Raw genomic sequence first — 19,892 nt, forward strand, 5'->3', positions numbered from 1 at the left:
CTTTTTGTTGTGGTAGAAGACAAAAATGTCTGTTCACCCTCTTTTGGTTGACAAAAAGAGTTCATTAATATGTAGTTTAGATACGTAATGGTTGTTCCTAACCTAAAATTTTATTAGGGTCTTTCTTTCTTTCCAATCTTGACGTAGACTGTTTAGGTTTTAGGATTTACACTTCCTCACTTACTCTTTCCCTCGACACTTTTTTATTCTAACCATTGTATTGAATAAATCAAAGAATAAAATAAAAAAGGGAGTCCAGAGAGAAAAAACGAGATTGCAAACCAAAATCATTTCCCCATAATATGTGATTGGGAGACTTAAACAAAAAACATCAAAATTTTGTTTTGTGAAATTACGTTATTGTCCTTAACTTTTTGTTGTGGTAGAAGACAAAAATGTCTGTTCACCCTCTTTTGGTTGACAAAAAGAGTTCATTAATATGTAGTTTAGATACGTAATGGTTGTCCCTGACCTAAAATTTTATTAGGGTCTTTCTTTCTTTGCAATCTTGACGTAGACTGTTTAGGTTTTAGGGTTTACACTTCCTCACTTACTCTTTCCCTCTGCACTTTTTTATTCTAACTGTTGTATTGAATAAATCAAAGAATAAAATCAAAAAGGGAGTCTAGAGAGAAAAAACGAGATTGCAAACCAAAATCATTTCCCCATAATATGAGATTGGGAGACTTAAACAAAAAACATCAAAATTTTGTTTTGTGAAATTACGTTATTGTCTTTAACTTTTTGTTGTGGTAGAAGACAAAAATGTATGTTCACCCTCTTTTGGTAAAGAGTTCATTAATATGTAGTTTAGATACGTAATGGTTGTCCCTGACCTAAAATTTTATTAGAGTCTTTCTTTCTTTGCAATCTTGACGTAGACTGTTTAGGTTTTAGGATTTACACTTCCTTACTTACTCTTTCCCTCTGCACTTTTTTATTCTAACCATTGTATTGAATAAATCGAAGAATAAAATAAAAAAAGGAGTCCAGAGAGAAAAAAACGAGATTGCAAACCAAAATCATTTCCCCATAATATGTGATTGGGTATTTGGGTGGGTTGAGAGGTGTTGGGTTCTAGGTTCCAAGCCCATATCTGCAACATTTTGTCTACCAAGCATATGGAATCAAGATCCGAATTATCATTCTTTGTCTTTCCTGACAATTGACAAAGATCGACTGTCTCGACTTAAATTTGACGCGCTGCTGCCGGAGCGAGGCTGCCTGGTATCACTCCGGCACAAGGGAGCAGAGATTTGAACGGAAGCGTTTGATACCAATTATGCGACAGGGCTCCTTGATCAGATCAAATACTTGAGTTCTTCATGAATGCTATGTGATTATCCAACTGAGCCGGTTATGGTGTCGGGTTCAAACGAACTTGACCAAACTGTAATGCTGTACAAATTTGTGCAACAAAATTCAGAAACAACCGATTCATAACTTCAATGCAGTGTGTAGGCATTTTCATGGTTGTCAAAAGCAAAACATTAGGGGTAGAACAAAATCCGACATCTCCGTCGTTCTACCATTGACAGCAGCAGCAGTAATGGCGAATACAAAACTACTAGCAAACCTAAAGAACAATGCAAGGTCACAAATAAATAATGGAAAATTTTGGATTATTCGAGAATTTTCGACATCATCCATATTTACAGCTTGGGAATTTTCCTTTTACCCTATTCTCCTCTAAATGAATAATAAGGAGAAAAAGGAGAAGAAACCAAGCCCTATCCAGAAGTGGGGGTAATGATATCATCACTTCTCACAATTGTCCTACTAAAACTTTCACCGGACAACCCTATTTGGTCCGGTCACCAAAGAATAGAGATCATCAACGATATTTTCTGTAGCATCCTTCTGATGCACTCCATGTTCTCAACATACCTTGACAAATTGGCGGCCAATCTTGTAACGGATTGTAAGAAAAACTATGAATTTATGCTATTTATTGTCATCAGCTGCTTCTCGACTTCTTCCCAGTTATGAACCCTGGTGACCAGGGGGTGTTGATCAATAGACTCGGTCTTGCACCAAGGATATGAGTTCTCATAATCAAAAAGTAGAACTCTGATCCCCACCTCGGCACATTCGAGTGCATATCTTGGATTGTCATCAATTAGAACCTTTGCTCCCAGGGACCTGACAAGTACACGTCATCAGAACAGAGATCCGCTATACTATGTATAGTATAGGGTCCTATGAGGAAGATAGTAGTCAACAAAACCAACAAGCAGGTAAACATGAATCATTACCGGAACAGGCAACTTGAAAAGCGGATTTGTAGGTTCTAAAAACCGAAGGAAAAAAAAGCTTTGAAAGTTGCATACTGAAACGTTTCAAATACATAACATGTTCAAAACCAGCTGAAGTAGTTCATGGGCAAACCTGCATATTTCTGACTTAGGCCTGGACTCTCCATTTAAAGCAAAGTGGTTGCCAAAGTGAATCTCCTGAAACAGCCCTGGAAAATGTTGTTCGATCCATTGAATGGTGTGGTCCTTAATTGCATTCTGCCGAGACCTGATAATGCACATAGATGCCAAAATATCAATTTACTGAATGCTCTGGTAAAAATAATAATAAAATGAACTCAGCTAATTGTACATACGTCACAACTGACAGGTCACAAAAATCTGACAACTTATGAATGGTCTCCTGAGCACCTGGAAGTGGGTGGATCCCGGCCTTGAAATATGATGTTTTAAAGAACTCATGAACACGAATATCGGCTGTCAAAACAAAGTAATTATTACCAATCATGAATGCTTTAAAGAAGGGAAAAAGGTATGGCAGGGAAAGAAGTGCAGGTAAAATTTAAGCAAAAATCTCAAAACGTATATCAATTGGAGCATACGTTTCTAATAAATGCTATCTTACATCCAACGAATGACATAAAAATTAAAAAATAATCAAATTGTTAGCAAAACTGAGACAAATTAATTCTAAGGGTCGGTTGTTCATTCAAATGTCTGAATTAATAGAGGTGCAATAAAAAATTTGACCATGAAACCAAACAAATCCGGTGATTTAGGGCAGAGATGGACACATTTGTAGTACCTTCATCACGTGAACAGTTCCATATCTGCAACAAAAAAATATGATACGTCAGAACATGTCCAAGAAAATGTAAATATTTTCCGAAGAATGCATGTTAATGAAAAGGGCAACAGAAAATGTATAATATATATTCGTAAAGCCTGCTACCAAACAGAATTGGCACCTTATACTGTAAGAACTCGGATTTCTGGAGTAACAACTCAACTCAAATAAACTCAATCAAACAGGCTAGGAGGAATGTACGAGGGAAAGCAATATTACTACACAATATTGAAGTATAAATGAAAGATCATGATGTATTATAGACTCTGTGTTGAGAATACAACGTAAACCGCCAACTACCACCAGCATACTAAACCATAAAATGCCAGCATAGTCATTTGCAACATAGCACACTCAGTCCTCAAAACAAATCATAGGTTCACTATTCCGAGATATGGCACACAAGGATGCAAACCAACAACCACACTGCATGACCGTAAGAAGTCCAAAATCATGACCCAACTAGTTGGCACTTGGCAGGCAATACCTTGAAGAACTCGTACACATGGTAATCTGAAACTGAATGGTGGGAAGAGTAACGATCAGCAATAAACCGGTTGAGAGCCGAGACAAAGTTTCCCAATACTGCTCACCAAAAACAGCATTCAAACAAAAACAACCATATATCAGCTAATACACAACTCCCAAACTCTCTCATATTGTTAAATCAAGACAAACCCTAGTTGGCAAATATGGAAGACAACACAAAGATCATAACAGAGAATGAGACTCAATGCACATAAATTTATACCCTCGTCCACATCGACGGCGACAATGATTTTATCACCGGGCAAAGGATGGTGTGGGATTCTGGACCGGCCTCCGTGCTCCTGGCAACCATTTGAGGAGGCCAATCCAACAGCATCCGGGCTGCGGAGTTCCAGTTCATGATCGCGAACCAACTGAGCATTGGGATGACGCTTAATGCTATTGCCATGAGACTGATGGTGGGGATGATGCTGAGATTGCAAGCACCCCTTCACAGCAAAATTGCATCCAATGCTTGTATTCCTCAGATTCCCAGGAAAAGTACCAGCTTTCCCCGGAAAATTGGCAAACTTGCAAGAATGGTCCGCGGAAAAATGGGACGGCGGCCATTGAGCTTGGGAATGAAACCCACTGCAACCAATATGGCTACCCGTAAAAGCAGCCGCCATGGCCCCTGTAAGGTGCTGGCGGCGATGGAGGAGCAAAGGTCGGTGCTTTGAGCTTGCGAAGAGGAAGCGATCGACGCCTTGCCTTCTCAACAACAACATAACGATCCCCAAATGCCCCTCACACCCAAGACCCCAACATTCACAGAGATTGCAGCATAAACCCTAGAAATTGCTGATTTGGGAAATTCCCAACTCCCAAAACGTAGGGCGAAGATTCCTGTGAGTCGCCCACGAGATCCACGAGGTTGGGAAGGTGATATCCAAAGAATATTCACGTAATTTCATATAAAGCATGGAAATTGGAAGCTATCTCCGCCTTTTTTGTTTCACAGGAGCTGCGATCCAACCCTATAAATTTGGCAAATAATCTAATTTTTCTTTGTTTAGTTTTATAGTAATTTTCAATTTAAGAGGATTAATTAGTGGTTAAAGCGGAAACTCGGCCTTGATTTCCGATTTTCTTTTTTATAATTCAATTTGTGGAAGTAGAAGTAGATTCCTTCCCTCCCCCTTGTAACTTTCTTTGTTCATATCTGTGTTTATCGAGCATGGGACCCACACGAATGTGATCTGACGGTTCTGATTGTGTCTCCATGTTTTCTGCTGGTGGTGGGCCATCTCTATCTTTTCTTTTCGTTTCCTCTTATTGCTTCATTTTTGTTTTCTTGGCCATTGAAGGGAAAAGGAGCTTATTTTGGCTTTTGCTTCGGATATGAAAATTGATGTTATTTCGTGTTTATTTAGAGTAACCCTAACCAGCTACTAGATAGTAAATTTGTAATTGTCATTACCTCTCTGTTTACACACCCTCGCAAGAATCTTGTTGGCTGGAGATCAATTTTTTTTATTTGTTCATTTGTTAAAGTAATGTAATAACTAGCATGTACTTTTATAGAGAATAAGTTTTGTAATCAAGTGAATCACCTTATATCTACAATTGAGAGAAAGTCTTGGGTCTAGACGCTTGTACAGTGCAGCAAACACAATAGAGTTAGCGAGTGTTTAGCGTGTGCGGTCAGACAGTCATGTTATCTATACACATAAGCAAAATATAAGAATTTCTCATCTAACTAAAGATGGTTAAGATTTTCTCGTAGTTGTTCAATCAGGAAGTCAACTTTTAGTTGAACCGTCATATAATGTAATTAGCTAATCTGATTTATAAAACAACATCAATTCAATAGAAAGGGGATTTATATTGGCAAGAACACAAATCAAGGAAAAAAATCAACATTGATGTAATGCAAAGCAACCCTTAAAATATACAAGTGGTGGGGAAAAATTAGACGATCAATGTGGACACTAGAACAAGTACAAGTAACCCCATCATAACTTTGTAGGAGCTCTGCTCTCTCAACCCGGCAGCCGGCAAAGCAGGAGACCGTCGAGCCGGTTCGTGCTTCCTGAGATCAATCATGATCTTGAACCGGCACGAACTCCTCTGACCATTCTGAGTCGGAGTTGGATCCACATTTGTAGTGACCGAAAGACCAGAGAAGTTGCAAGCACCTTTGCGCTGGTCCATGGTTTGAAAGTACATATTGAAAGCATAAGAGGCATTACTTTTAGCATCAAGCATTCCACATGAAGATCCATATCCAAGACTTGTGCAATCTGCGTAAGTGCAAGCGTAGTTGACACTTTGAGCTAAATTTGGATCGGAAGTGCTCGCGTCGGGCGACATTACACACCATTGTCTGGCCAAATATCGCACCCCTTTCGCCGGAACCAAAGATTTTCCGCTACCAATGTCCAACGGGTATTTGATTGATCCGTCATAATTGAACATCCCCCAATGCCTCTCGAAATTCCCGGGCAGAACGCTCTTGGCATCTTCATCTATGAGTGCAAATATGTAAATTTCAGGCGCGGTTGACCTCTTTGGGGTGCCTTGTCCCGCAAGAATTCGGTTTACAAGGCCTTGATTGAACCGCCGGGCGTCTTTTATGTTGGCGTTAGGGTCACCATCCGTTGGCCATCCGATTTCTCCAACAATGACAGGCAATGAGGAGAAGCCGTTCTTTTCAAGGGCGGCAATGCAGGTGTCAAAGTTGGCATCAAGCAAGTTGGTGTAGGAGATAGAGCCATCGACAACAGGCTTCGCAGTGTTGTTGAAGAAGGCGAATTCTTTCGGGAAGTCAGGGTCGGCTTGGAGGCTGAGGAAAGGGTAGATGTTGATGGTGAGCACACCATTGTTGTCCCTTAGAAACTTCATGATGGACATCATGAGGGCGTGGATGTCGGACCGGAAGTTGCCTCCGGAGGGAAGGCCGCTGTCAGTCTGGTAAACGTCGGCATTTAGGGGAATCGTCACCTTCACTTGTCTCGCTAGCCCTGCTTTTATGAGGGCTGCTTGAATGTTTTGGAGTGCTGGAAACGTGGTATGCAAGAAAGTGTCTTTGTAGTTTTGGAGGAAAGGTTCATTGCCTACAGCCACATACCTGCATAGATTCACATGTGAAAAATAATTCAATTTCAAATTAGAGAGGATGTTCCTTTTAGTGGTTAGGTGTGAGTATTTTCTTTTGCAGTTATTCCGTATATAACATAGGAGAAATTCTTGTGTCCGGCAGGTGGACCACACTCGCAAAAAATGCAACTCTATGCTATTAGGTGGGCCAGCATAGAATCGTGTGGAACCCTTGTATAAGAGCATTTAACCTCACACTCATGACAAGAGTTTGAAATTTCAGTATATGAAAAAACGAGCACGAATATTTTGAGTCATTACCTTATATCAACGCCGTTTTTGGATATGTAGGAAGACACATTTTGAGACACCCATTTCTCAGCAACAGTAACACTACTAGCGAGTGGTGCCAAGAACTCATTAGGTATCCCCACCATAACCTGGATGCCAGACCTTCCTAGAGCTTGCAATGCCCCGACATCAGCTTCGAACAGCTTCACCTTGCTGAAGCCATTGTCCTTCAAAAGCTTGACGACAATGCTAGGCGGCAACTGATGTGTCGAACGGGTTCCCCAGTTGCATGCCAAGCCGCCAGCACTCTGCAACGCTCTCACCAACCCTTCGCCGGTTAAGCAGAGCAACAAAACCCACAAGCACTGGAAATGGAAACCCATGTTTTCTTACGCCCCCTTACCCTCAATCTTCGTGTTTTCGAGCATATTTCTACCGGCTCGAAAATGTCCTTTTATGAGAGGAAGGGGAAGGAATCAGATGAACGTTTAACTGGAAAACTGGATTCTGGGAGGGAAAGGAATAGAGTGAACTTGTTGTAAACCTACATTTTTTGTGCGAAGTACTTCCCGGATGGGAATCGAAAAACCCATATGGAAGGAATACCTTTTTCCCAGCTGGCATGTCTGTCCAATGCATTTTTCCCAACTGCATGGGGAAAAGTCCCTTTCGTATTATTCTCGCTTTGTGAAAACTGAAAAGATATAAAAAAATATAAAATTAAAAAAAGTGTTTTTTTTTGTTGTAGGGTCATCTTAAAACGCTTCTGTAAAAAACACTTATGCTCATAAGCGATTTAGTTGTAAATGCTTTTGTTAGAAGCATGTCAAACAAATTTAAAATTTAAATGATTTTTGAAAAAGTGCTTGCAGGTGCTTCTCCAAAAAGCACTTTAAACAACGTAAACAAATGATGTTTGTAATTAATCTACTAATCATTTGTTATTTTAAATTACACCACAACCAAAAAAGGAGGAGATGATTTGGAACAATAAGAGGCCGATGCAAAACAAATATGTTTACTCTCTTTTTTTTCACTTTCCTATTAACTCTACATTATACCGTTACGACAAATTTACCGGGTAAAATGAAAATTATACAGGCCCAGGTGAAAGAATATCAGCTGAACAAAATTAGACCTTCAGCGTATGGAGCAGTGATGTCGAAAATTACTTCTATTGGGTCTCTCGTGAAAGTGGCAACACGGGGAAAGTAGCTTATGGCAGAAGTGCTTTCAATTGTGCCCTGAAGAGATCACCAAGAGCTCCGCGAACGTCCATCTGAATGAATCAAGCAAATATAAGTTTTCCCGTAACATATCATAATCTCTAATTAGTAATGAAATGATGTAAGAACATGGAATGTCAAATTTAGTTACCTGGTCACAGCATACGAGTTTTGTAAGCAACGGATAGAAGTCTCTAAGATGCCGTCTGAAAATCTGTTGGTTCATAAAGCACATGCCTTTAATCACCTGAAACCAAAACAGCGAGGAAATATTCACCTGTTAATACTGCAAATATTCAAAACTCACGGGCACCTGATCCCGTAAAATATTGTCCATTAAACAAGCACAATGAGGTGAATTCACTAAACCACGAAAATTTTGTGGCTTCTAGATTTTAACAGTACGTTTAAATAGTCCAAATGGCTCTTTATACCTTGATAATTATTGGAGATCGTAATTCCAGAACCCGATGAATATCCATATAAGTAGTCTCCCCAGGACTGGACTGCAAATCAGATGCCTCCCTGAGTACCTGTTCACAGAAAGACACCAGCTTCTCTTCGGCTAATCCTTCGACTTTCTCTTCACCATTAGTTTCTCCCTCTTTGTCAGCACTAAACCCGGAGGTTGCTTTCTGTAAGATCTCCAGATATATACAAGTTCCTGCTAATTCTTGGCGGAGAAGATTCAGAGGTGGCCTGTCCAAAAGATGAAATCGTCACAAGCTATGTTCTTTTGTCCAACAAACTATCGTCCTCAAGAAGAAAATTCCATAGCAAAAGAAAATAATTTGCCTACAAGATTTAATCCTACCTCTCATCATGAACTTGGTGCATGCGTGTTCTGAGATTGGTATATGAATTGTACGACGCTGCGAACTCTAATGCAGACAGCAAAATATCCATAATAGCGATCTTTTGTGGTGTTTTCAAGTTGCTCCAGTATTTCTTCTGCAAATTGCAAGCGATTTTATTAGGCAAACAGTTCTCGAAGACTTTCTTTACAGAAACCAATGACAAAAATGTGGTCCAAAAAAAAAATTCCAAAATGCAAACCTGAATACCATCAATGGCACCAAGAAGTAAAAGTTGAGTGATGCATTTGCCCCTACAAGTTCCCAACAGTGAACTTTCCTCCTCATCTCTGATATCAGGTTCGACAGCCTCAGGCACCTAATGCAGCAGAAGAATCAAACACATCATAAAGGCATGGAAATCCGGAAGCATATATACACATCAAATAGCCACTAAATCTGGATGCTCTGCGGCCTAACAGCATGAACCATAAATCCTGCAGAAATTAATATCATGCTACATCATATGATCATACCCTAATTGGAGAAGATGGTACTGAAACCTCGGATGGAATAGCCTTAGGCTTAGAAGTAAGATTTCTAAGAAAGAGATTGTCCATAATCCTTTGACCTATTGTTTGACTCCGTTGGAGGCTTTGACCTTCAGCAGATTTTGAAGCACTTCCTGATGGTGATGGAAGGCCTACAGTAGAACTTATCTCCATCAATCATAGTTTTAGTACAAATATTGACTCTCTAGGTTCTATTAATGGAGGAAATAAATTGTAGTAATCAGTATTAGAGAGTTCTGTGAAGCATATTTTTTTTATAAATGCAAACTACTGTAAACACATCTTAAAACCTGACCTTCAGATCCATCCGTGTTCATTTGCACCCCCGAGTTTTGTTTAACCGATACTGGATTTCTTCCATTATCACTGAATTCAAATTGACGGCTATCCACTCCCTCATAATCAGACTTTATGGAAGGGCTATCACCTGAATTGACCTCTAAATCTCCGGTTAGCACCCTATTATTGTTCTTCAGATTCTCAAATCCCAAAGCGTTTAGCAGTTCAAGTGGTTGCGTTGTGTACAAAGCATCTCTGATTGTCATAATAAAATGAATAGTATTAGAAGTTAGAACAACCACGAAATATACAAGACAATAAGTAATTCAGACCTTATGCTTTTCAACAATGTATCCCAGTCGCTCTCACTAAATTGATGTCCTCCAACTTCAATGAGATGCACAAGTGCACCCAGAGATAATGAAACAACTGCTTGATCAGTCTTTTTGGCACAATCCAAAAGTAGACTGAGTAGGGGTGGCAACATGAAACATACTTCCTGCACAAACGAAATATTTCCACATTTACACGATAAATCTTTGGAACACCAACTTCAAAATGCACTAAAGATTTTTAATATTTTTTACCACCGGAACCGAGATATGATAATACAGTCTGCATTATTATTATTATTTTTTACCAATGGTCTAATACAACTTATACATCTAGTATTTAGCTCAAACTACCTTATAAAACGTGTTGAAAAGGTTGCAAAGCAACTGCAGCGAGTGAATGCTTGTTTCACGGAACCATACATCATCAGAGGAAACCGAGCTTGCCTTTCCAACATGTCTCACATGATCAAATATGGGAAACAAGACCCGATGAAAAATGCTCTCCCAAAATGCTGATGAGAATTTGCTACCTCTCTCATTCAGTAGATCAAACAAAACTTCAAGCGCACAGCTTCTGACCTCTGGTCTTGGATCTGATGTCAGATCAGACAGACCAGCCAGCATTGGGAACCAGTAATGTTCAGTCACATCAAAAGTTGTATCCACATTTACGTCAATAGGCCTCAAAGCACCACCAGGTATAAGACCCTGAAATAAATTGACCAGCGTTAAACGAAGAGATCTCAATAGCAACGTGACAAGCTATCAATACAAGCAAGTTGGAAGACACCATCGAACCACAGATCTCAACCCAACCCACAACCACCACCACCATCCACAGAAAAGAAACCCAAGAACAGTGCTGAGTGTTTTTTTTCTTCTTCTTTTTGCTAAATAGCCAGTCACCAGACTATCAATAAAGTAAATTAAAAAGCTAAGTAACCCTTTTTCTTTCTTCTTTTTTTCTTAACCACCTGCTGTGTCATGTCATACTGACAACCTAACAAAGCTAATTGGAATATTCTATAAGATAAATTGTCAAACCCAATCATTTCAATTTATAAATTTCACCTGAACTTTTATGGATTCAATTTACTTCTAACATAGTTCAGGAATTATTTACAGTATCTGGCAAACACAAATGCTGAAGGACATATGTGAAAGCAACATGCAATGAATGAAAAGGCATTCACACAGAGGAAATGTTACTATGTTAATATACAAATGATAGGTTCAACATGCAGTAAACCAAAAAAACTAACAAACCTCTGCCAGACGATCCTCACATATGCGCAATAGTGCAATAGCCTTCAAACTTATACGGTGTGAAGTTCTATTATTAGCAAACCTGATAAGACAGTTGACACAGTCCATGAAACAATCTCCAACTACTTGATCGAAGTGTTCCAAGATAACTGCAAATTTCACCATATCATATATACCACAATTGTGAAGATGAGAAAAAACATCAAATATGCAATGAAAAAATGTAAGAGAAATTGTTACCCTGTTCTACATTTTCAAATGCACTCTCAACAATTGATTCCAATTCATCATCTGCAGCAGCTGTAAAAATCATGAAAACGTTACGCCATCCAGACTTGATGCTCCCTATTTTGGATTTTATCATCTGAAAAAGGCAACAGAATCAATTTTGTTTGTAGCAGTCTAGCAGGATAATTGTATACTGTGCAATCGGGAAAGTAAATTATGTACACATACTTGAACGATGCAGTCAACTATTAAGCTCCTTATGGTTTCACTTCGACTATTGCTCATAAGAACAACAAAAGGTTTAAGAATGTCATTTTGGAATGTGAAATTGGCAAGTTCCGCCCGCTCCAGATACTTCATACCAAGCTGCCTCAGGGAATCTATTGCATACATAGCAATTTTTTCATCATGATGACTCCCAGCTGAAATAAAGTGGTTTGCCAAAACAGACCATATTCTAGCCCAGACCTGTAAGGCATTAATAGACATTCAAAATATGGAGAAATTAAAAATAACCAAAGCACAAAACAAAATAACACTTCATGACATGCGGTTAATGATGGTCATCTTCATGCTAACAAACACCTTATGCTAAGTCACGCTTCACACGTCATGAATCAATTTCCTTGGCGAACAACTTCAAGTATGAACTGAGCTATTCATGCCAACATAGAAATGCTTGAAGTGACCAAATCAAGGTGTGAGGCTTAATCTATGGACCAATCAAAGGGTAAATTAGGGTTATCCAACGAAAAGAACCAATCAAATATCCAAGATAGTAGGCTGGGGTTCATATATTGATGTGAAACTAAACTAAATGAAATAAAGGACAAAGAATATCGTGATTTTCCTTAAGCTTGCCATAGTAGCCGATAAGTTTTAGATTTTTAATAAGCAAGTGGCCCACAGTTTACATTTAAAAACATTGACCCATGGTGCCAGGTTTTTCTGTTGCAAAAAGAAACTGATTGTGCAAGAAACAAAGGATATTATCCAACCCCCAAGAGGAATGGGGGATTTCATGAGATGAGACAGGGCTAACTTCTATTGTTTAATCCAAAGGTGCAAAGGGCATCCAATGGTCAATAAAGGACATTAGTCAATTTACTATAGATCATCACATGACTTCCAGCAACAGACTTCTCAAGATTCACCATCCAACTTACAAGTAAAATGGAGGTTTCGATAGATAAAAACATACCATGCGTATACGAGCCATGTTGTAGTAGCTGATCTCAACAAGTTTTTGCAAGCTAAACACACGAGCTGGAGTTTGTTTTAGTTCTTCAGCTGATACACCACAGAGTGCAGTGAAGAACTCCACTACAGAATCACTAGGAAGCTGAACGCTATTCACAAATACTTGTTCAGAAGGTTTTCCAGCCAACTCCCTTAAAGATTGAAGAAGAGCATCTTTGGAGATTTGGTTTGATCCTTGCATGACTGTTGCTGCTATAGAGGGATTTGAAGTAATGAACTCAAGCCGAGAAACACATTCTAAAACTGCATTCCATGTATCTCGAAGGGAGCCAGTCCCTGAGTCACAAAGAGATAGTAGAGTTCGCAGTGCTTCCACATTTTTACTACGCATTTCCTTCGGAGCATGCAAGAAAGTAAATCTGAGATCCAAAATCCAAAGCTCAATTAGCATTAGATGAAGTTTGCTTCAATTTCAAAAGTGTGATACACAACACAATTCTTTCCACGTTAAATACATATTTTTCACAATACATAAATATAATACACACACACACTCTTAGAATGGCAACAGAAACAACAAAATAAATAGATGCAAATATGTGGAAACATTTGGCAGAAGAAAATACAAGACTGTTTTACCTGACCAGAGATGTTAAAAAGGCATATCGCATGGTATTCATTCCGAGAACATGTGTAATGTGTATTCCAGCTTTCAATCCCTCCATACAGAGAACAACCCTCGACTTATTCTCACCCTCCTCCATTGTAACAGAAAAAGTAGCGAGCAAAGGCCAACCTACAGCTTCAACCATAGGCCTTACTAGCTCTAACTGCTGTGCAGTATAGAAGACCCCTCTTTTTGCTCCTTGGTTCCGAAATATAGCTTGTGTTTTCTTAATGATGGCTTCACTTTCAGACTTAGTATCAACGGACAGCGCACTTGTGGGAAGAGCCAGATTAAGGATACTGACAAGGCGGCCTCTCTCTTCACCTTCTCGCTTATATTTTCCACTTTTCTCAAGACCAGCAGTCTCATCTTTCATCTTTATCTCTTCTTTAACAATTGAAAAATAGATTTCTTCCAGAAGTTCAGTTGGAGCACACTCTTCTGCATCATCCACGGCATTCATGAGTATAAAATCTGACTTGGACATTTTTGGCCACACCATTGGATTATGCGCATCAGTATTCAACATTATAACCGCGTATGCTAAAATGTATGCAGTGTCTGCATTTTTGAAAAGACCTGGATTATCTGCACAATATCTGCACATGCAACACATTAAACATGGCAAGCAATAGAAATGGCATATAATCTCAGTACAATGTGGATGCCTGAATCACATTCAGTCAGAAATTAGATTTTACACATTTACAAGGGATACATGAATTACATATGTTAGAATCATATACATGGGCATGCAAGCATACTCAGTATCCATTTATATACAAAATTAAGGAAACTGACAGCAACAAAACATTCAGACACCCCCAATACCTTTCTGCAAATTTCTCCATGATGCGATCTATCTTTTGAGCTTCCCCTGGAAGTCTGAATCCTTTAAGAAGTTCACGAATTGCAGTGTCAAACTTCATTCCTGAAAACTTCATGGAATCTACATAAGCATGCATCACAGCAAGGGGAAATTCTTCATGGTGACCCAAATATTCCCCAATCATAGCCTGAAAAAAAAAAAAAAAAAAAAAAAAAAAAAATTCATTCAAGTACTAAGAAGTCTGTATCTTTGTAGAAAAAGCAACATATATAAGAACAGAGCTTCCACCTTGTCCAGACTGGGAGTACTTCTCAAAAATTGGGCAACTGAACTGGGTGTATTTTCCACCAATTTATTTGATTTCAGATACTCTACACCCTTTACTGGTTGCCTATTGAACTGCATTATTATTCATGTTCTAAATCAGTTCCAGAGTAGCAACAAATCAGTTCTCAGAAAAAACATAATAATTATATGAAAATATATATTATCCAGGTTAATCAAGCTAAGAAATTTGATACAGATTAATTACCTCAGAGATGGCAGCTTCCAATGTAGATTTATGAGCTTTAGCCTTCTCAAAGTTACTAGTTACATCAACAGATTCTTTAGCTTCACCATCTAGAGACCGAGTCTTATTACTCTGGTTTTCTGATTCTACACGCGACTCTTGCCAATCAACTAGTGATTTAAGCACATTCACGAGACACTGGCAAGGTCAAGGAAAAAGGGGTCATCCAGCAACCTCGGGTACCATCAATGAATATCTAGCAGGAATAAACTTATGATAAATCTGGGAAGAGAGTAAATTGCTAAACCTACCTGAAGAGATGAACCTTTAATTGAGGTTGCCTGTGATACAGCAACCACATTTGGATCTGCGTTTTGAGTCCCTTGAGAAATTCTGGATAGAGTTGTAACCTATAGTAACAATCAGAAAACATTGCAGATGTATTAGATGAACAAGAAAAAAAAAATGGATGGAAAAAGATTGTGAAACAGTATGAAAAATTGTACCATACGCTCAAACAGGTTTGGTGCCTCAAGATCACAATCATAGTTCACAAATATGTCAACAAGCATCTGAGGATCCTTGCAAACTTTTTCAACCATCCTGCAAAGCAAAACCTTGTTAGAAGACCAGATAAGGAATAAGGAATCATAAGGTTCTCCTAAGACGTGTTGAAAGTGAATGCCATTGCCACCAAATATAAATGAGAATAACATGTGCATAATACTACAAATGTAACAACCAGAGAAGACAATATACCTAAGAACGCTTAATTTCTGGTTAATTGGAAAATCCAAGCCATCCAGTGATCGTAGAACTATCAAGGGAAAGAAGATGCCTATTTCACCCTGAACAAAACTTGTTGGTGTAAGGAACTGAAGATTTCAAGGTAAGCTTTGCATCTATTTGTCAAAATCATACACCCACCTTGAGGCTTTCTCTGAAGCGCAACAATAGCACTAAAAAAATTCCAGTTGCATACTGCAGGAAGGAAACGCGTAATCAGAAGCACTAATCTCATAGCATACTCCACTAAAATTGCATGGAAGAAAGATATTATGTAAACCTGAAATATGACAGGAGACTGTGAAACTGAAGCCCGCAACAAAGCATATGATAGGTATGCTTTCACCGAGTCAATAAAATGGAAGTTCCTAGTAAATGGATGGCCAACCCCTTCCAATAAACCCTGAAATACCATATAATTAATTACATTATTTATAAAACAGTGCACATAAATATCAAGAATGCTCCTTAAGCATATAAAAAATCATATTCGGCATTCCCAAATCACTCTTTTTCCTTCCATTGTCTTTTAAATACTACTCTCGGTTACTTAACAATATCGCCTGTTTTTTCATGTTAAGCATCCATCTATAAAGCATGCACATACAAGCACAAATTAAATCACTAATATAACCTGCAAGAGCTCAAGAGACAAAATCCTTGTCTTCAAAGTAACTTCATTGTTGTCTTCCTTCATCCCCATCTGCAAACAATAAATTTAAGATTCATGAAGGAGGCTAGGAATTTCTGTCGACAGCTAGAAAACATTGCTCAAAATGCCAACCTTGCAAAGCGTGCGGAAAACCAGTAAAGCATCATGTTGAACTATGGTCATGCTCTCGAGGTCAATCCCTCTACAAGAAATTACAATAAGTTATGAGCAATCTAATGTAAAAAGCATTTGGTGTATATTGAACTAAGAAAGAGATATCTTAAAGTATAAAATCATATCCAAACCTGGTTATCTTTTTACCATCTTCATGTTGCACGGCTTTGTCCAGGACAGCCTCTAAGCCCTAAACAAAATAGAAGCGACAATCTTAGTAAAAAGAAAACTTGGGCTACATAAAATAGCCAGAATGGGGATACATAGTAATTGTGGAAAACACAGCTTCTTAAAGTGCTAAATTCTTGACAACATAGATAAATAAAGAAAAACATGTACCTTGATGTCAGCACCGCCAGCTAGATTCTGAAGTTCCTCAACAGATGCAATGGGCGTATCTTTGCCCTGGTTAGGTTGATCTCCTAAAGTCATTTCTTTCTCACTTTGTCCTGAGGAAGTTTCTTCGGCTTCTGTATTTGAATTTTGTCCTGAAATGGTTTCTATATGTCCAACAGAACCAGTTGATGCAACCTCAAGTCCCTGCAAGAATATACAAACTTTGTAGAATAAAGGGTAAAACAACTAAAATGTATGCCTCTCCTGTACAGTTGTACAAGAGACTACAGATAAAGGCATTCAGAACTGAAAATTCAAATCCATACCGTATCAGTCTCCATTCTCCTGAATATGATGCTGATCATCTGTGTAAGCATTGCCTTTGACGTTGCTTGGTTTATGGGACTCTTGCTACAAGCCCAAACTTACATTAGCACTGCTTGAACTTGAAAATGGGATCCTTTATATAAACTTAAAATTACCTGTGCAGAGCAATATTGTAGCACACTCTGATAACTCCCAGCAAAGGTTCCCCGTGTACTGCATTTGAACAGGTTTTAAATAAAAAGAAAAATTTCTTGCACTAAAATTGCCGCAAAGAAAAAGGCACAATGAACCATTACCAAAAATGCATATGCAGTGATTGACAAAATATAAGCTGACTGTATATGCATGACTGTGCAAAGCAAGAAACCATATCCACATACTAATGATGAATAAAACATAGAAAGGGCCCAGTACCACTGTACACATGAGTACATTTACAGGGATAAAAGGCCCAACTAAGAGCAGACTATAGAAGTCATATACTAAACTAGAAAAATTATACTTGATACCCAAACATCCACGATAACGTACCTCTGAACTTCGTGGATGCCACGGCAGTAAGAAGAACCTTCAGCACTTGCAGAACGGTACTGCACATCATTTCTCAAAATAAGTAAGAATAACAAACCACATATATTGAGGGAAAACAACCAATGCACACGGCACATACCTATCAGGTGATGAGTTGTCAACGCAACTGCAAACCATGTTCAAAAGGTCTGTGAACAGTGGTACACTTTTACCATCATCTAGACCAGGATCTCCCTCTAAATGATCATATGCAATGAGTTTCTGTGCTTATGAAATTTGAAGTACTAGTTAGCTATTACGAGGTAGGTGCACGAATTATAAAATCAACAACTATACGTAATGATAGCACAAACAAATGACTAATCATTTAAGAATGCAGACACTGACAGAACAATGAATTTCTTGATGCCTCGTGTAAGGATTCTGCAAAGTATCAATTTCTTGAAAGCACATAATGTTAAATCTACAAATCATAAAATCAAGAAATGAAAATGCCTACATGAATGCAATCCAGAGCAGGTTCTAGGACTTTCAAGTTCTTTGTCTCAAATGCAAGTCGTAGGGGATTCAAAACAAGCTCTGCCTGAGCTCCTTCTAAGGTGTTCCCGGCCTTTGCTAGGACAGTTGAAATAGTTGTGGTTGTGATCACCGGCTTGGCAACGGACTCTGCCTCCTCAGTTTGAGACTGACCTGGCTCTGTATCAGTTTTTGCAGCTCCATCTTCTGTTTCAGGAGAACTACAAAATAGGAGTAAACCAAAAGTAAAAAATAGTGGACCTAAACGTCTGATCATGTCATTAATCCCATAAAAACATAATAAAAAAAATTCTGCAAGTCCGCTTATTAAAAGCAGGAACAGAGTAAGAGGGAGAAAAAATGATTAATAGTTGAACAACAAATACAGACCTTCCATCACCAGCTGAAGTTGTAGCTTGATTCTTCTCACTTGGTTCGGTTTGATGAGTCTGGTTGACCTCTTTCGTACTATCTAAAGAGAAGAGACACAGAAACACACGTGAGGGAGAGAAATAACTGAAATTGATTACCGATCCTTAATGGAAGAAAGATCATTCATAAACAGAAGTAAAATACATCAACAAGACATACTAACTAAAGGCTTTGGTTTCCCAATCCAAGAAGATTTAGAAAAATTAGCGAGCACACGCATTGACGCTACAAAAGCCTAAATAGACATTTGAGTATTCAACCATTCCCAAATGCCAGAATTTGTTGAAATCAAACACATATAGGCATTACAAAACCAACAAAAACTCATTCCTAAGCTCACACTTTCCCAACATTATCGTACATTATACTATCATACGGTCATGCCAGCCCGCGAAGCAATCATCAACAAAATTTGATTTCATCCAACTCTAAATACTGCATTTCACACTAAAAATACAAAAAACAAGCAATTCAACAATCTCGAAATCGAAACCAATCTGAACACCGGATCATTCAAAGTCCCAAAAATGCATGCGAATGCGCAATGTGTATGTATAGGTGTATTCACAAGGGAATCAGACTGAAACCTAAATAAGCCTGAATAGCCTTCTGAAGATCTGCATGCTTTTTAGGAGAGCACTCCTTGAGCATAGACTCGAATGCTCTCGTCACAAAACCGCCAGCAGCGCCGCCCGCCATCTCTGAAAATTATCCAAAGCGTACGTCTGCAATTCGGATCATACCAAGATCCATTACCCATCAAGTGCAACGGTAATCGAAGATTGAATGAGAGAGAGAGAGAGAGAGAGAGAATTGTACGTTGCCTTGTTCGAATTGACCGTTGAAGTCTTGAAGATGATCACAAATGCGAAGACGTCGTCGTTTAGACTGGCGAGGCGAGAGCGCAGAAACAGAGATCTGCGAATTGGGATAAAGGCGGAGCTAGTCGAGCACAATGCGACTGTATACTCGAGATCTAATGCGTCGTCGTTCTGGACTACCGCTGCTTGTATTGATTTGGTTTACTGGTCTCGTTCTACCGGAGCATTGCCACGACGGGTTTGTGTCTTTTGAGACTTTCGCGCAAGTATAACTGTAGAAAATTAGAAATGGAAGCTGCTGATTCAGATTTCTGTTCAGGCCATATTTCAATTTTGACCCCTTGGAATTTGATAAATTGCTCTTCAGGTCGTTCCTCCTCCTCTTCGGTTTAAAAACCGGGTCAATTGTGAAAGGAAAAATTAGAATATCTTACAGTTTTTTATATCATT

The 19,892-nt window shown here is 38.7% G+C and overlaps 3 protein-coding genes across 4 annotated transcripts; all 3 read right to left on the reverse strand.

Moving 5' to 3' along the window:
- Window positions 1–1,594: 1,594 nt before the first annotated feature.
- Window positions 1,595–4,735, reverse strand: LOC137745823 (uncharacterized). 2 transcript variants are annotated; one of them, XM_068485843.1, is made up of 6 exons: window positions 3,854–4,735; window positions 3,590–3,687; window positions 3,061–3,085; window positions 2,612–2,732; window positions 2,389–2,523; window positions 1,595–2,142 (listed from the first exon to the last, which is right to left on the reverse strand). In XM_068485843.1, the coding sequence occupies exons 1-6, from the start codon at window positions 4,356–4,358 to the stop codon at window positions 1,932–1,934; spliced, it is 1,095 nt and encodes a 364-aa protein (XP_068341944.1). In that variant the 5' UTR covers window positions 4,359–4,735; the 3' UTR covers window positions 1,595–1,931. The 2 variants fall into 2 exon arrangements, with proteins under 2 accessions (XP_068341944.1, XP_068341952.1); XM_068485851.1 differs by having other exon boundaries at window positions 2,071–2,199.
- A 713-nt stretch (window positions 4,736–5,448) lies between these two features.
- On the reverse strand, window positions 5,449–7,369 carry LOC137726121 (glucan endo-1,3-beta-glucosidase 5-like). The gene is made up of 2 exons (XM_068465028.1): window positions 6,991–7,369; window positions 5,449–6,700 (listed from the first exon to the last, which is right to left on the reverse strand). Exons 1-2 carry the CDS (start codon window positions 7,341–7,343, stop codon window positions 5,542–5,544), a joined length of 1,512 nt encoding a protein of 503 aa, XP_068321129.1. The 5' UTR covers window positions 7,344–7,369; the 3' UTR covers window positions 5,449–5,541.
- Window positions 7,370–7,862: 493 nt separating this feature from the next.
- Window positions 7,863–19,713, reverse strand: LOC137742072 (brefeldin A-inhibited guanine nucleotide-exchange protein 5-like). The gene is made up of 34 exons (XM_068481821.1): window positions 19,441–19,713; window positions 19,209–19,346; window positions 18,580–18,661; window positions 18,173–18,410; window positions 17,813–17,934; window positions 17,674–17,732; window positions 17,298–17,355; window positions 17,142–17,226; window positions 16,819–17,019; window positions 16,611–16,669; window positions 16,438–16,507; window positions 16,288–16,356; window positions 15,934–16,056; window positions 15,795–15,848; window positions 15,627–15,715; window positions 15,374–15,470; window positions 15,179–15,277; window positions 14,889–15,065; window positions 14,645–14,755; window positions 14,359–14,543; window positions 13,500–14,126; window positions 12,862–13,279; window positions 11,889–12,128; window positions 11,673–11,796; window positions 11,433–11,581; window positions 10,518–10,874; window positions 10,164–10,330; window positions 9,848–10,086; window positions 9,517–9,683; window positions 9,243–9,359; window positions 9,001–9,137; window positions 8,621–8,885; window positions 8,338–8,433; window positions 7,863–8,239 (listed from the first exon to the last, which is right to left on the reverse strand). Exons 2-34 carry the CDS (start codon window positions 19,318–19,320, stop codon window positions 8,177–8,179), a joined length of 5,256 nt encoding a protein of 1,751 aa, XP_068337922.1. The 5' UTR covers window positions 19,321–19,346; window positions 19,441–19,713; the 3' UTR covers window positions 7,863–8,176.
- Window positions 19,714–19,892: the final 179 nt, after the last annotated feature.

This window comes from Pyrus communis, chromosome 1 (assembly GCF_963583255.1).
Source record: "Pyrus communis chromosome 1, drPyrComm1.1, whole genome shotgun sequence".
Lineage (NCBI taxonomy): Eukaryota > Viridiplantae > Streptophyta > Magnoliopsida > Rosales > Rosaceae > Pyrus > Pyrus communis.